This window comes from Garra rufa, chromosome 14, assembly GCF_049309525.1.
Source record: "Garra rufa chromosome 14, GarRuf1.0, whole genome shotgun sequence".
Lineage (NCBI taxonomy): Eukaryota > Metazoa > Chordata > Actinopteri > Cypriniformes > Cyprinidae > Garra > Garra rufa.
In genome coordinates this window covers 35,715,475-35,728,833 of record NC_133374.1, presented here as the reverse complement: position 1 = coordinate 35,728,833, position 13,359 = coordinate 35,715,475, and the positions used below count along the sequence as shown (strand labels likewise).

Here is a 13,359-nt window from a genome sequence, read left to right as displayed (position 1 = left end):
ACAAAAATTGTTTTTTTCTCTCTCTCTCTCTTATTCTATGGACTTTACCTCTTTATTTTTTGCCACCACTATGCGTGCAACTGAAAGAACTGTGATGTCTACCACAAATTGGTTTATCGCCTTTAAAGTTGTCCAAATTAAGTTCTTAGCGATGCATATTTGCAAAAATTAAGTTTTGATATATTTACGGTAGGAAATTTACACAATTTCTTCATGGAACATGATCTTTACTTAATATCCTAATGATTTTTTGCATAAAAGAAACTTTTTTCGACAAATACAATGTATTTTTGGCCATTGCTACAAATATAGCAATGCTACTTAAGACTGGTTTTGTGGTCCAGGGTCACATGTGTCGTCAATGATCCAATTTTTTTTTTTCGAAAAATGCAATTAAAATTCTAAAATCTTAATTTTCTTATTTTTTTTATAAATTTTAATTCTTAAACATGTATACCAACATTTTTTGATTGATTCTATTTCTGTTCTGTTTAGAGAGAGATCCCAGATATATCTATTAAAAATGTATCAATGACCAGCCAATACATTTAATAACACTCCAAAAGTCCTTAATGACATGCTGAGATCCCAAGTCTAAAACTATAATTAATAAATTTAATTATTTTTCAGATTCCTAATTTCGGTAAATGTGTTACAGATAGTAGCATTATTTATGCCAAATGTCTTTTTAGAATTGTTCTATCATGACCTTTTATTTGAAGCTTCAATAATGTCTGTATGAATTTCTGAGTTTTTATATGCTCATCAGAACATATTAAAAAATGAAGAAAAAAAAGTTATTATTATTATTATTATTATTATTATTATTATTATTATTATATACTACTACTACTACTACACATAACATTGTGCCTGCAGGATTTCAGTTGTAATCCCCTGGTTCCATCACTAGATGTCCTCATTGCCATTGGATTAACTTGGATTACTAATCATCAGAACTCCATCTGTGATGTCGTCTTTTCTCAATAGTCAGACATTTAATCTTATTCAGACCAGCTGAGTTACCACACAATCCTACCTCTTTGTCAAGTGAGGCCTCCAAATGTAAAGGTTTGTCTGACATGAGAAACTGCCTTGTGGTTTCAGCCATTGGCTGTGGGCCCGGCTTCTCTGGAGCATACTGCACTTTTCTGATGACAAGACGCACTGAATTCCTGTAGAATGGCAGTTAATTGGACATACACATTATAAATTTTGACATTTATTGACTTTTACGAAATCTATGTTGTGAGTGTTTGCCAGGGCAATGGTATGTGATGCTAAGGTGAGCGGTTTTCTAACATGTTGCTATGTACGCTGTCTTTTGGCCTAACCTCCAAGTCTTTGTGATTTTCTGGTCCTTACATAAGTTTTTTTTTAGACATTTTCGAAAAGTAATAGCACATCATTCCTCAACTCCTCAACAAAATGGCTAAATAAACAAATGCCTGTTAGACAGACTACACTCTTAAAAATAAAAATGCTTCACAATGCCATAGAAGAACCTTTTTTGTCTAAATGGTTCCATAAATAACCTTAAACATCTGTTTCACAAATGGTTCTTAGTGGCAAAAGTAGGTTCTACAGATTATAAAAAGGTAAGAAAGAAATGGTTCTTTAAAGAACCTTTGACTGAATGGTTCTTTGTGGAACCAAAAATGGTTCTTCTATGGCATTGCTTAAAGAACCTTTTAAAGCACCTTTGTTTTTAAGAGTGCACACTCTTAAAAATAAAGGTTCTTTATTGGCATCAATGGTCTTTGAAGAACTTTGAACACCCATGGAACCTTTCCAATGCAGAAAAGGTTCTATTTAGTTTAAGAAGGTTCTATACATTTTTAAAACGTTCTTCAAGCTATTTTTAAGAACTGTTCACTGAAAGGTTCCTTGTGGAACCAAAAACAGTTCTTCTATGGTATCACTGCAAAAACACCCTTTTGGAACCTTTATTTTTAGGAGTGTACTCATTTGAATCTGACAAAAACCCTGACGAAATGAAATTAGTAATCATAACAAGCCACTTTGTCAAATGTATTCAATGTGAAATCATTTTGTGAAATCATTTTCTCCCATAATTTCCCAAAAGACATTCCGACAATGTTGCAAAAATGCAAAAAAGAAAGGTTATGTTTTATGTGTTGCTTTGTGTCAGGTACTCAGTTGGGTGCCATTGTGGAAGGCTGTACCTTTTGTGGATTTTTTCTTCAACATTTTCTGCACAGAAAGCTTTCACTTCAAAGTCAACCCCGCAGGCCTTAGCAGATAGGAAAAAGAAAATGTTACTCTGGTGTGTGAAACTCAGAATTCTGCAAAACCCCTGTACTTATCTATCAAAACCAACATCATGAAACATTATTTGAAGAAAAGCCTACCTTTCCTGTATCCTCTGGCCCTGGTTGTAAAGTGACAGAACAGGGTAAGTTCGGAGGAATCTGTGAGAATAAAAAGTTTGACATTTAATGTTGAGAATGAAATCGTAGCACAAAGTTAATCAAAATCAAATGCAACATGACAGTTGGCATTGTGTCAAGAAAATAAGACGTTTCACCTCAAAGGTGAAGGGGTAAGCATGTTCTCCAAGTTTCTTTATCAGTCGCTCTTGTAGACGTGTCAAGCTCTTTTTCTCTTCAGGCACAGGAGGAAATGCCTGGATGTTGGCCACAAAGAGGTCTTTACGAAACGTCAAGCCAAGAACGTCCAAGTCCTCTCGTCCATAGCGGAAAGCACACGTCAGTGTCACAAAAACTGAGGAAGAATAAAAACAAACTTCTTAATAACTGTAAGGTTAATGGATTTACAGTCAACTTTGTACTCCTTGTTCCTAATGAAAGAAAACCAGCAACAAATAGGACAATTATTGACATACAGTAAGTGTACACAGCTATAAAATGAATGTGGAAAGCACAGCTCAGATATTAGCCCTGGAAATAGACATAAGTATGAGTTCATACTTAGATCTTTGATTTATGATTGCTGGTATCTTTTTAAATCTGAGTACTTTAAAAAAGAAAAAAACAAGAAATAATGAGAAAAATCTGTGAGGCAGGGAACTTCAGCAAAGTCTCATTTTGGTTAGTGCTATATTCTGGCACTTTAGGAAAACCTCACCTTTTCTCTCTTTTAAGTACTCTGGATCAATTAAAACCACACCATCTGAAAGAGCAAAAAATACCTGCTTAGCTGTCAAAAGATTGTTATATTATTGCTTTAATTTTTAATCAAAACATCAAACTCCTATTTAAAAAATGAAATGATTAAATGTGTTTTCTTTAGTGATAATTTTGCAGACAAAAATGTGGTTGTAATGTAATTATACACTAATTATAGTGTCTGTGTTAGATATATATTATATTAAGTGTAATCATTTACATTAGTAAATTGGTCACTTTAATAGTATTTGCAAGCAGCTTCATTACGTAATTACAAAGTATACATACATATTTATGACTTATTAATTACAATGTAATTACAGTGTAACATAATCGCTGTACATGAAGTGAAACTAGTTAAAATTGTGTATCTCATTGCCTACCGACAGGCTCCACAAGATCCACGTGGTCGACGAAATCCCTCTTACCAAGGTACACAGTTAACTTAAAGACAATTAAAAATTCCAGTATTAGCACAACACATATAACAATTCAAAAATAGTTTTATATTTATCTTTCCTTGACCCCAGCAAAATTAATGCTTTTATGAAGTTCTGAGCTCTTTTTAGTGCATTTTCCATCAAAGCCCATTACTGAGTTGTCCTATTTGAATATAAGTTTCTCTAATGGTTGTTTTGTGCCGATCCTTAGTAAAGCCTTTCCCAGCTTTGCAGAAGGCTGAGTGCTGAGTCACATGTCCCTCTTTCATATTCGCCCCACGCCCGCTTCCTGCTCAAGGACTATTGTGGCGCACCACAGGTCTCCCTGATAATGATACATATAGACTCATGGCTATATGCTAACCGCACATCCATTGCGAGCCGGGACCCATCTGTCTGGCTGACCGTGTCGCAAGCATCAAATCAAATTTTGGAACAGGAGGTACTTTGTTGCTCAATATTTGTGGTTATTCAGTCATAACCATTTCATAACAGGCTGTGCTGTGCACACACTGACAGAAAACCTTTGCAGGATCAGAATCAAAACACCTGACAGTAATATTAGCATTAGACATGAAGGAGGGATATAATAAATGAATGTAATATTACCTTTCCATTCGGACTTGCCTTCTTGAACACCCTGTGGGAAAAAAGAAGAGTAACATGAGATGATGAATATCCGCAAAGTTTTGCTAAGATACAACTATATATAAGGGACGTCATTCACTACCCTCTCCCTCCTTAATTTTTTTCAAATTTGACATCAACTTTCTTAGTGTTCCTCAATCTATTCATTATAAACAATGTAACAGGAAAAAAATAACAAAATATAAAAGAATGTCTGTTTTCTGATTATTTTATTGTAAAAAATGTATATGGTCACTAGAGACCCGAGGTGCGCAAAAATATGTAAATATCTGATTACTAAATATGTGCAATTCACCTTTATTCCTCAAGGTGGCACTGTTTAATAGACAATAATGACGTGATGTTTCACTCATAACTATCGCAGGCATAAAACAAAAGAATATCATCAGCAAAAATCGACCTGGTTTGAATGGCTTACTATACGCAATAAATAATAACTGTCACTGTTATTTGATGGTGGATGTGGTGAATAAGCTGCCAGCAATCAAAATATTGACTTTGAAGCCATTGAAAACGATAGCTTTGAGAATATGGGAGAATATTAGTACTGTGGAAGTGCATTCTGAGAATGACAGCCATCGTAAAATCATCTGCTCAAATGGAACCCTTCTAAGTTTCAAAAGGTAACAAAGTATGCTTTATTTTATTCTACTGTAATTGTCCCTAAAATATCAAGAGAGTTTTTGCTATTGCAGAAGTTAGAGATCCATCCGGGCTGGATATATAGGTCTGGATCGCTAAAGACCCGAATATGTAATAATGATTGGCGAAACATTCATGCATTTAAGGGTTAAAGGAGCTGTAAATTGGTGCTGTCCTGAGAAATCACACTTGTCTCTGTGACAAGCCAATGACAGTTGCTAAGCTGGTGCAGAACCCCTAAGAGATCCAATCTGGATGCTCTTTACTCTAAGGGCCCTCACTTTTTTTTATGGACGAGTATTTGTCATTATATCAGCAAATATTTTTTCCCCCTCAATTATCCAACATCACATGGAGTTTTTCATTTCCTGTTGCCTGTGTCTTGCACATTAGGGAACTAAATATTTTATGTGCCATGTAGAATGTCACGTCACTTGTTATGTCACTAGGCTTGTTACTTCACCAAACTGTTATTAATTTCAATAAAAATCTTACAGGTGTCATCCTTGAAGTTTGTGAACTCGACAGAGAAACACAATGAGTCCGCTTCGTGCAAACGAGCCCGGACACTGAGTGAGGTGTGTGGTGTGCTTATATGTGGTGCTGGTGATTGGCTTCAGGTGCGTCTGATTAGTAATCAGGTGACTGTGATCGTTGTGTGAGTGAGGGAGTAGAACCTGGCCAATCCGTGACATTACCCCCCTCCCCAGGGCCCGCTCCTGAGGGCCGAGGCCTCCGACGTCGTGGTGGTCTACCTCGTCCTCGAGGGGCTGGACATTCAGGATGGTTACGGTGGAATTCCTCCATGAGGGCTGGATCTAGAATGTCGACTCTGGGTATCCACGACCTCTCCTCTGGTCCGTAGCCTTCCCAGTCGACAAGATACTCCAGATTACCACCACGACGTCGGGACAGAAGGATTTCTCGGACCGAGTAGATGGATCCCTCTTCCAGGACCAAGGGGGGAGGGGGTTCCTCTTCCTGACCAGGTTCTGTGGAGGGAATCACAGGTGGGTGAAAGGGTTTGAGTAAAGAAACGTGAAATGTGGGGTGGATACGGTACTGTGGTGGTAATTGGAGTCTGTAGGTGACGGGGTTGACCTGTTCCACGATGGTGAAGGGGCCAACAAACCTGGGACTCAATTTCTTCGAGGGCAGGCGCAGACGGATGTCTCTTGTGGAGAGCCAGACTTTCTGCCCAGGAGTGTATGTGGGACCAGGAATCCTCTTCTGATCAGCAGTGGTTTTAGTTCTGCGCACTGCCCTTTGAAGATGATGGTGAGCCTCGTCCCAGACTCTCTCGCTCTCCCGGAACCAGTAATCCACTGCGGGCACCTGTGATGGTTCGCCATTCCAGGGGAAGAGAGGTGGTTGGAAGCCGAGCACACACTGGAATGGCGTGAGTCCTGTGGTGGGTTGCCGCAGTGAATTTTGGGCGTATTCTGCCCAACCCAGGAACTGGTTCCAGGAGTCCTGGTGACCATGACAGAATGTCCGGAGGAACCGCCCCACCTCCTGGATTTTCCTCTCCGTCTGCCCGTTGGTCTCAGGGTGGTATCCAGAGGAGAGGCTAACGGTCACACCTAGGAGTTTGAGAAAAGACTTCCACACCCGTGAAATAAACTGTGGACCCCTGTCTGAGACGATGTCTTCCGGAAAGCCATAGTACCTAAAGACTTTGTTGAAGAGCAGTTCGGCAGACTCTAGGGCTGTGGGAAGACCTTTCAGAGGTATCAGTCGGCAGAATTTTGAAAATCGATCAACTATAACAAAGATACAGGTGTTACCGTCAGATGAGGGGAGATCGGTCATGAAGTCAACTCCCAGGTGTGACCAGGGGCGGTTCGGCACAGGCAAGGGATGGAGTTTCCCAGCAGGCAGATGACGTGGACTCTTGGACATCGCACACTCCTTACATCCCTGGACATACCTTCTCACATCCCTTGCCATGTGCGGCCACCAGAAGCGGTCTGTCAGCAGCGAGAGAGTGTTGTTGGCCCCTGGATGTCCAGTGCCCAGAGAGGTATGTGTGAATGGATTAGATCTACCCGCTGGGTCCTAGGGATGAATCTGCGACCAGGTGGACAGCCCGGCGGAGATCTGGGTTCCGGAGTGGCGACAGCTGGCGGGTTAGTCCATTCAATGGGTTGAACGATGATGTTTTCGGGGATTATGGTCGTGGGTGTGTCAGGCAAGTCGTGGGAATCATGGATGCGAGACAGAGCATCAGCTCGGGTATTCTTGGATCCTGGCCGGTAGGTTATGGTGAAGTTGAATCGGGAAAAGAACAGGGACCATCTTGCCTGACGGGGACAGAGCCGTTTGGCGTCTCGGAGGTACTGTAGGTTCTTGTGATCTGTTATCACCTGGAACGTGTGGTTGGATCCCTCTAACCAATGTCGCCACTCCTCCAGAGCGAGCTTGATGGCAAGGAGCTCGCGGTTGCCGATGTCATAGTTCCTCTCCGCAGGGCTGAGCTTCCGGGAATAGTAGGCACAGGGATGAAGCAATGGAGGAGTACCATGATGTTGTGACAGAATACCTCCCACGCCGGTAGTAGATGCGTCCACCTCTACCACGAAAGGGAGATCAGGGTCAGGATGGGTTAGAAGAGGTGCCTGTGTAAATGCTTCCTTGAGTTTATGGAAGGCTGCGGCCGAGTCAGGGTTCCAGAGTAGAGTTCGTGGTTTTCCTTTGAGCAGACTGGTAAGTGGAGCAGTGATGATGCTGTAGTTCTTGATAAACCGGCGGTAGAAATTGGCGAAACCTAAGAATCGTTGAAGCTCTTTGATAGTAGTGGGTTCTGGCCAGGATACAACTGCAGATACCTTCCTCTCGTCCATACGGACCCCCTTCTGGTCGATGACGTATCCAAGGAAGTGTACTGCTGATAGGTGAAATGAACATTTTTCCGCCTTGAGATACAGGTGATGATCCCGTAATCTTTGAAGGACTTTCGCAACGTGGAGGCGATGTTCGGCCTCACTCCGGGAGTAAATCAGAATATCGTCTATGTAGATGACAACAAAGTGGTGCAGAAACTCCCGGAGTACCTCGTGAATGAAGTTCTGAAATACGGAGGGGGCGTTGACCAAACCATAGGGCATGACCAAGTACTCGTAGTGGCCAGTAGGGGTCACGAAGGCAGTCTTCCACTCGTCCCCCTCACGTATCCTCACGAGGTTGTACGCGCTGCGGAGGTCCAACTTCGTAAACACCCTGGCAGTGCGTAGTTGTTCGAGGGCCGCAGGGACGAGAGGAAGGGGATACCGGAACTTGATGGTGCCTTGATTGAGTATGCGGTAATCGATGCATGGCCGCAGCCCTCCATCCTTTTTTGCCACGAAGAAAAAACTGGATGCTGCGGGTGATGTTGATGGTCGGATGTAACCCTGATCGAGAGCCTCCTGTATGTACTCCTCCATTGCCTTGGTCTCCGGAAGCGACAGCGGGTAGATCTTACCTCTGGGCATTGGAGCATCCGGAACTAGGTCAATGGCGCAGTCCCATGGCCGATGTGGAGGTAGCTGGGAAGCTCTCTTGGGGCAGAAGACGTCTTGAAATGACGAATAAATGGCAGGAATCTGGACTGACCATTTCTCAACAGGACTTTCGACGGAGGTGACGTTGACAGGTAGTATCTTGTGTCTAGGACGTGGAAGATCTGGGAAGCATTGGTTGGTACATTCTTTTCCCCATTTTGTCACCTCTCCTGTGCCCCAAGAGAGGATGGGATCATGCTTCACCAGCCACGGGCGCCCCAAGATGATGTCCATAGTGGCTCCCTCCAGAACCAGAAACTGAATCTCCTCACGGTGTAAAACTCCGATCTGTAGGATGATGGGTTCACATTTCCGGTGAATACGGGTCCGTGAGCTGATCCGGTTAGTTATAGGTTGAATCTAGTAGATGGCTGGAGCTGGCGACAGAGGGTGTTCGAGATGAAGTTTCCCGCTGACCCGGAGTCGATGAGGGCTGCGACTGTAACACAGGAGGCGTGGGTGGTTAACTGAACATTGGTAGTCAGAGGATGCATGTTATCCAATTCAGAACGTATTACACTCACCAAAGATCGCATAGGACGTAGAGGACAGTTGAGTCGGACGTGCCCCGCAGCCCCACAGTACATGCAAAGACCCCGGGTCAGCCTTCTCTGTCGCTCAGCTGCAGAGATCTTTCCTGACTCCAGGATCATTGGTTCTGGTTCTGGAGGGCTGGCGGATGTTACTGGTCGGAGGAGTGCAGTAGTGGCAGACTGATCTTGGTAGGATTTTAGACGATCTGAACAACGAAGTGACTGCTGAATGAATTTTTCCAATCCCATGGAATCGTCCAAAGCAGCTAACTGCATCCGGAGATTGGGTTCTAGACCGAGCCGGTACGTGGTCAGTAACGATCGCTCATTCCATCCGCTGGCAGCGGCCAAAGTGCGAAAACGCAGGGAGTAATCTTGTGTCGTCATACTTCCCTGCTTTAGATGATACAATTGTTCTCCTGCGGATACTTCTGCATCAGAACGTCCGAAAACCTCTTTAAAATGAGCGACGAAGGCCTGGATCGAATGGATTGCCGGCCCGGCCTGTTGATATAACGTGTCCGCCCATTTGAGAGCTGGTCCGGTAAGCAGAGACGTGATGAAGGCTATTTTCGAAGAATCTGTGGGATAGAGAGCAGGTTGCATTGTGAATACTAATGAACATTGTAACAGGAATCCGCTGCACTCCTCCGCCCCGCCAGAGTAGGGCGCTGGTTGGGCCATGGGACTGGAAGGGACATTGACGGGAGCCGAAGAAGTGCTGGGTGCCGGTGGTGCGGTGGGACGAACTGAAGTTGGAGTGGTGGCATGACTAGCCAACAAAACCTTCCTGAGTGAGTCCACCAGCTCTTGAAATGGATCCAGATTACTCATGCTGATACTGTGTTGGTCCGGGCTAACTGTTACGGAAGCAGACCAAACAGGAGAGGTTAGTGATAATAATAATAATAATGTTTATTTTCAGCAGAGCGTTGTGGATAAGATGACGTGCAGAACCGGGTAAGTATAACAGTCCAGGTATGATACTTGATGAATAGAGATGAATACTGGTGATAGATCTTTTCCTTTCCAAGAACGACGGGAGGAGGACTTCGACCCACACACACACACACACACCGTTGGTGACAGACAGACTGGCTTACGGCTGACCGCCGCTGACTGGAACAGAGAACAGACTTCGTACTGGAACAAAATGAGAAAGCAGGTAAGTTTCAACAGGTAAGTAGCGAGGTAAGTATATCCTTGAAGTTTGTGAACTCGACAGAGAAACACAATGAGTCCGCTTCGTGCAAACGAGCCCGGACACTGAGTGAGGTGTGTGGTGTGCTTATATGTGGTGCTGGTGATTGGCTTCAGGTGCGTCTGATTAGTAATCAGGTGACTGTGATCGTTGTGTGAGTGAGGGAGTAGAACCTGGCCAATCCGTGACATTAACCTATGTCTACTACTTTACTATCCAACTTTACCCATATACATACAGTATATTACTATATATCTGCACAGCTTAATATACAGTTATACAAGTAAAGACACAGTATACTCATGTAAAGCAAAACATACTATATGAGGGGTTCTCAATTTTTTTTTTCCCTGTTGTTCTTTTTAAAAGTATCTTTTTGATTTTTATTGTTTTTATTATATTATTTTAAAAAGTAAAGTTAAACACACACACACACACACATATATATATATATATATTATATTTACTTTGTAAATTAAGAAACTTAATGTAAAAAAAAGTGCATATTTAAGTCCATTGGCTGAGACTGATTTTAAGTACACCCCTACATTCATGATCAGGAATTATCCATGTGTCACTCACTATCTCGTTTTGCTAGATAAGACCCTTCTTCCTCGGCTGGAATTGTTTAGAGCCCTTCGAAGCTGCATTTAAACTGCATTTTGGAAGTTCAAACTAAGGGCAACATAGAAGTCTATTATATAGAAAGAAATCCTGAAATGTTTTCCTCAAAAATCATAATTTCTTTACGACTGAAAAAAAGAAAGACATGAACATCTTGGATGACAAGGAGGTGAGTACATTATCTGTACATTTTTGTTCTGGAAGTGAACTATTCCTTTAAGTCTGACATCAACTTTAGTATGATCAACTTTGTGTTATAAAACTTTGTCAAAACAAACAACAAATCTTGTAAATTGCACTTGAAATATTGTTAAAAATGTAATTGTTATTGATATACCTCTAAAAGAAAGTGTACTAATATAGCAAAAAAATTATTAACAATGTAGATGTAAGCAAAATCTGAATCTAAATAAATTATATATTACTGTGTTTCGGTAGTGACAAATTTGGGGAGAGGACAAATATTCCAAAACTTTCTGAAAATACAATATGAGAATTAACTGCACAATTGCTAGAAATGTGTACCTTGGATATTATACAATTTGCATACATAGGAAAAAGACATTTCAAGATGTTCCCAACTCTGACTTTAGACCAATTCTGTAGCAAATCGTAACAGCTTGATTGTTTATATCTTCACAAAGAATATAAATTACATTATCACACAGCTCTGCAATAATAAAGTTGAATATGTAAGGAATAACTGGGCTGTTGAATTATTAGAATAGACCTCAGGTGTGCATTATTTTCTAATAATTCAATGGACCAGAGTCTTATACTATGGTTACCACAACTCAAGACATTTTTCAGATGTTGTATTTCAAAACATTCACCAGGTTTTTGTCTGTAAAACTCAACTTGAAACTGACTTGATATTTCTGGATTCCATAAAAAAGTCAAACAGCTCCAAAAAAGGCCAACTATTCTGCAGTATTTACTAAGAATTCATTAGTGTTTTTCTCAAGGCACAGGTATAAATGTAGACTATTTCTGAGACTTATTTTTATCCTAATTTGTTCTTTTTTCTCTATATCTGTCTCAGTGGCACTGAAATAATAACACATCTCTTAGCTCCTCATCCACAGTTGAGCCATTCCTTTCACAGACAGCACCCTACAGCAAAACGGCAATAAATGAAGTCATAAATCAGTCTTGCTGCTGATCTGATGGTCTACATTTTTAAAGGAATACTAAGGCATTTGGTCAGTTTGTATATGGCCCAAGCGAAACAAAAAATTGGGTTGTATGTGGGCTAAACAAAACCAAATTAGAATTTTGTTTTCTTTCTAGACAAAGATATTTTTAAAATGCAATGCATCAAACAAGCAAGTCTGAGCTTCCATTTAGCATATTTGATGTGCTCTGTGTATGTACATTGATCAATGTTTATATGTGAATTAAAGTGTTAATTAAGACTTGTATTAAACACTCAATTCATATGGGTTGCTATGGAAAGTTTTGGATGAATGACTTTCATTTGACTCATTAGATCTTGGCAGTATGATCAAATAATCAAGAAGCTGATATTATTCCTTGTTCATTTGTGCCACTGGAAATGGAAAGTCTAATCAAGCGCATTGCATTGTGGGAGACAGTACCCTCTGTAGTGTCATATATTGAGACAGAATCTCAAAACAGAGATAAAAACAGTTAATATTATTCCTAAAGCTTTTGCTGGCCAAACAACTCCTGCTCGAGCATGACCTTGCGGTCAGTGCTAAAGTTAGGCAGGTGAAGCACAAAAGCTTCTCAGCATTACACTGTCTGTTCAGTGCCATATCTAGCGATAGCCTACAGGCATGTTTGTTCTAGTTAAAGGGCTTCAATTAAATTACCCAGCTTTCCTCTCTGTTAAGTCCTAATGCTGCTGTAAATTAGCCGTGGTGTCTCCACAAATCCCACTGGGCACCAGCATATCCTCTCAACTTTACATCCTTATTAGAGGAGTGTCCTCATTAATGGACATTAGGCTTTCAGAGGAAGCATTTTGGCACAATAAAAAAGTGTGTAATGATGGAGATCTTAGCAAAAAGCTGCTTACTATTAAAGCAATGAGTGTGAATCATTACCGCCTTTAAAAACACAAGTTTGTGGGATTTTTATGGCTTGAGCATTAGAAGACAACATTTGAAGTGGTTGTAATGGCACTGATGTGCAACCTATTTTGCACAAAACAAAGAGTGTAATAAACCACAATATTAGCTTCATAACATTAACCACAAATGGCCTTGAGATGACTTAAAATGACTTTATATAAAACAAAATAAGCTAAACAAATAACAAAAAAATATATATTTCTTATTTTAATTCACCCCCTGAACAACTGTCTTAAGAAACCTGGGTATTTTAAAAGTGATTTCTAACCTGGTCATGACTGTAATATACAATTAATAAAATCTTAAAATGCCATGGACATTTTTACTAATAATTGAAAATTCCTAGTGTGTGTGTGTGTGTGTGTGTGTGTGTGTGTGTGTGTGTGTGTTATTATTATTATTTAATTGTAAGTAATATATAAACCTTCAGTAAATCATTAATGTCTGGAATAGTCATGCAAATTAATTAGTTAAAAGGAGTGTG

General features: G+C 40.8%; 1 protein-coding gene across 1 annotated transcript in view; it reads right to left on the bottom strand.

The window, feature by feature from the left end:
* Positions 1 to 13,359, bottom strand: part of arrb1 (arrestin, beta 1) — a 65,982-nt gene that overhangs the window by 26,889 nt on the left and 25,734 nt on the right. Inside the window, exons 3-9 of the mRNA XM_073817478.1 lie at positions 4,199 to 4,229; positions 3,533 to 3,593; positions 3,109 to 3,153; positions 2,549 to 2,745; positions 2,373 to 2,432; positions 2,187 to 2,254; positions 1,040 to 1,175 (exon numbers count right to left, since the gene is read on the bottom strand). Of these exons, the coding sequence (XP_073673579.1) occupies positions 1,040 to 1,175; positions 2,187 to 2,254; positions 2,373 to 2,432; positions 2,549 to 2,745; positions 3,109 to 3,153; positions 3,533 to 3,593; positions 4,199 to 4,229 (598 nt within the window). The remainder of the gene's footprint in view (positions 1 to 1,039; positions 1,176 to 2,186; positions 2,255 to 2,372; positions 2,433 to 2,548; positions 2,746 to 3,108; positions 3,154 to 3,532; positions 3,594 to 4,198; positions 4,230 to 13,359) is intronic.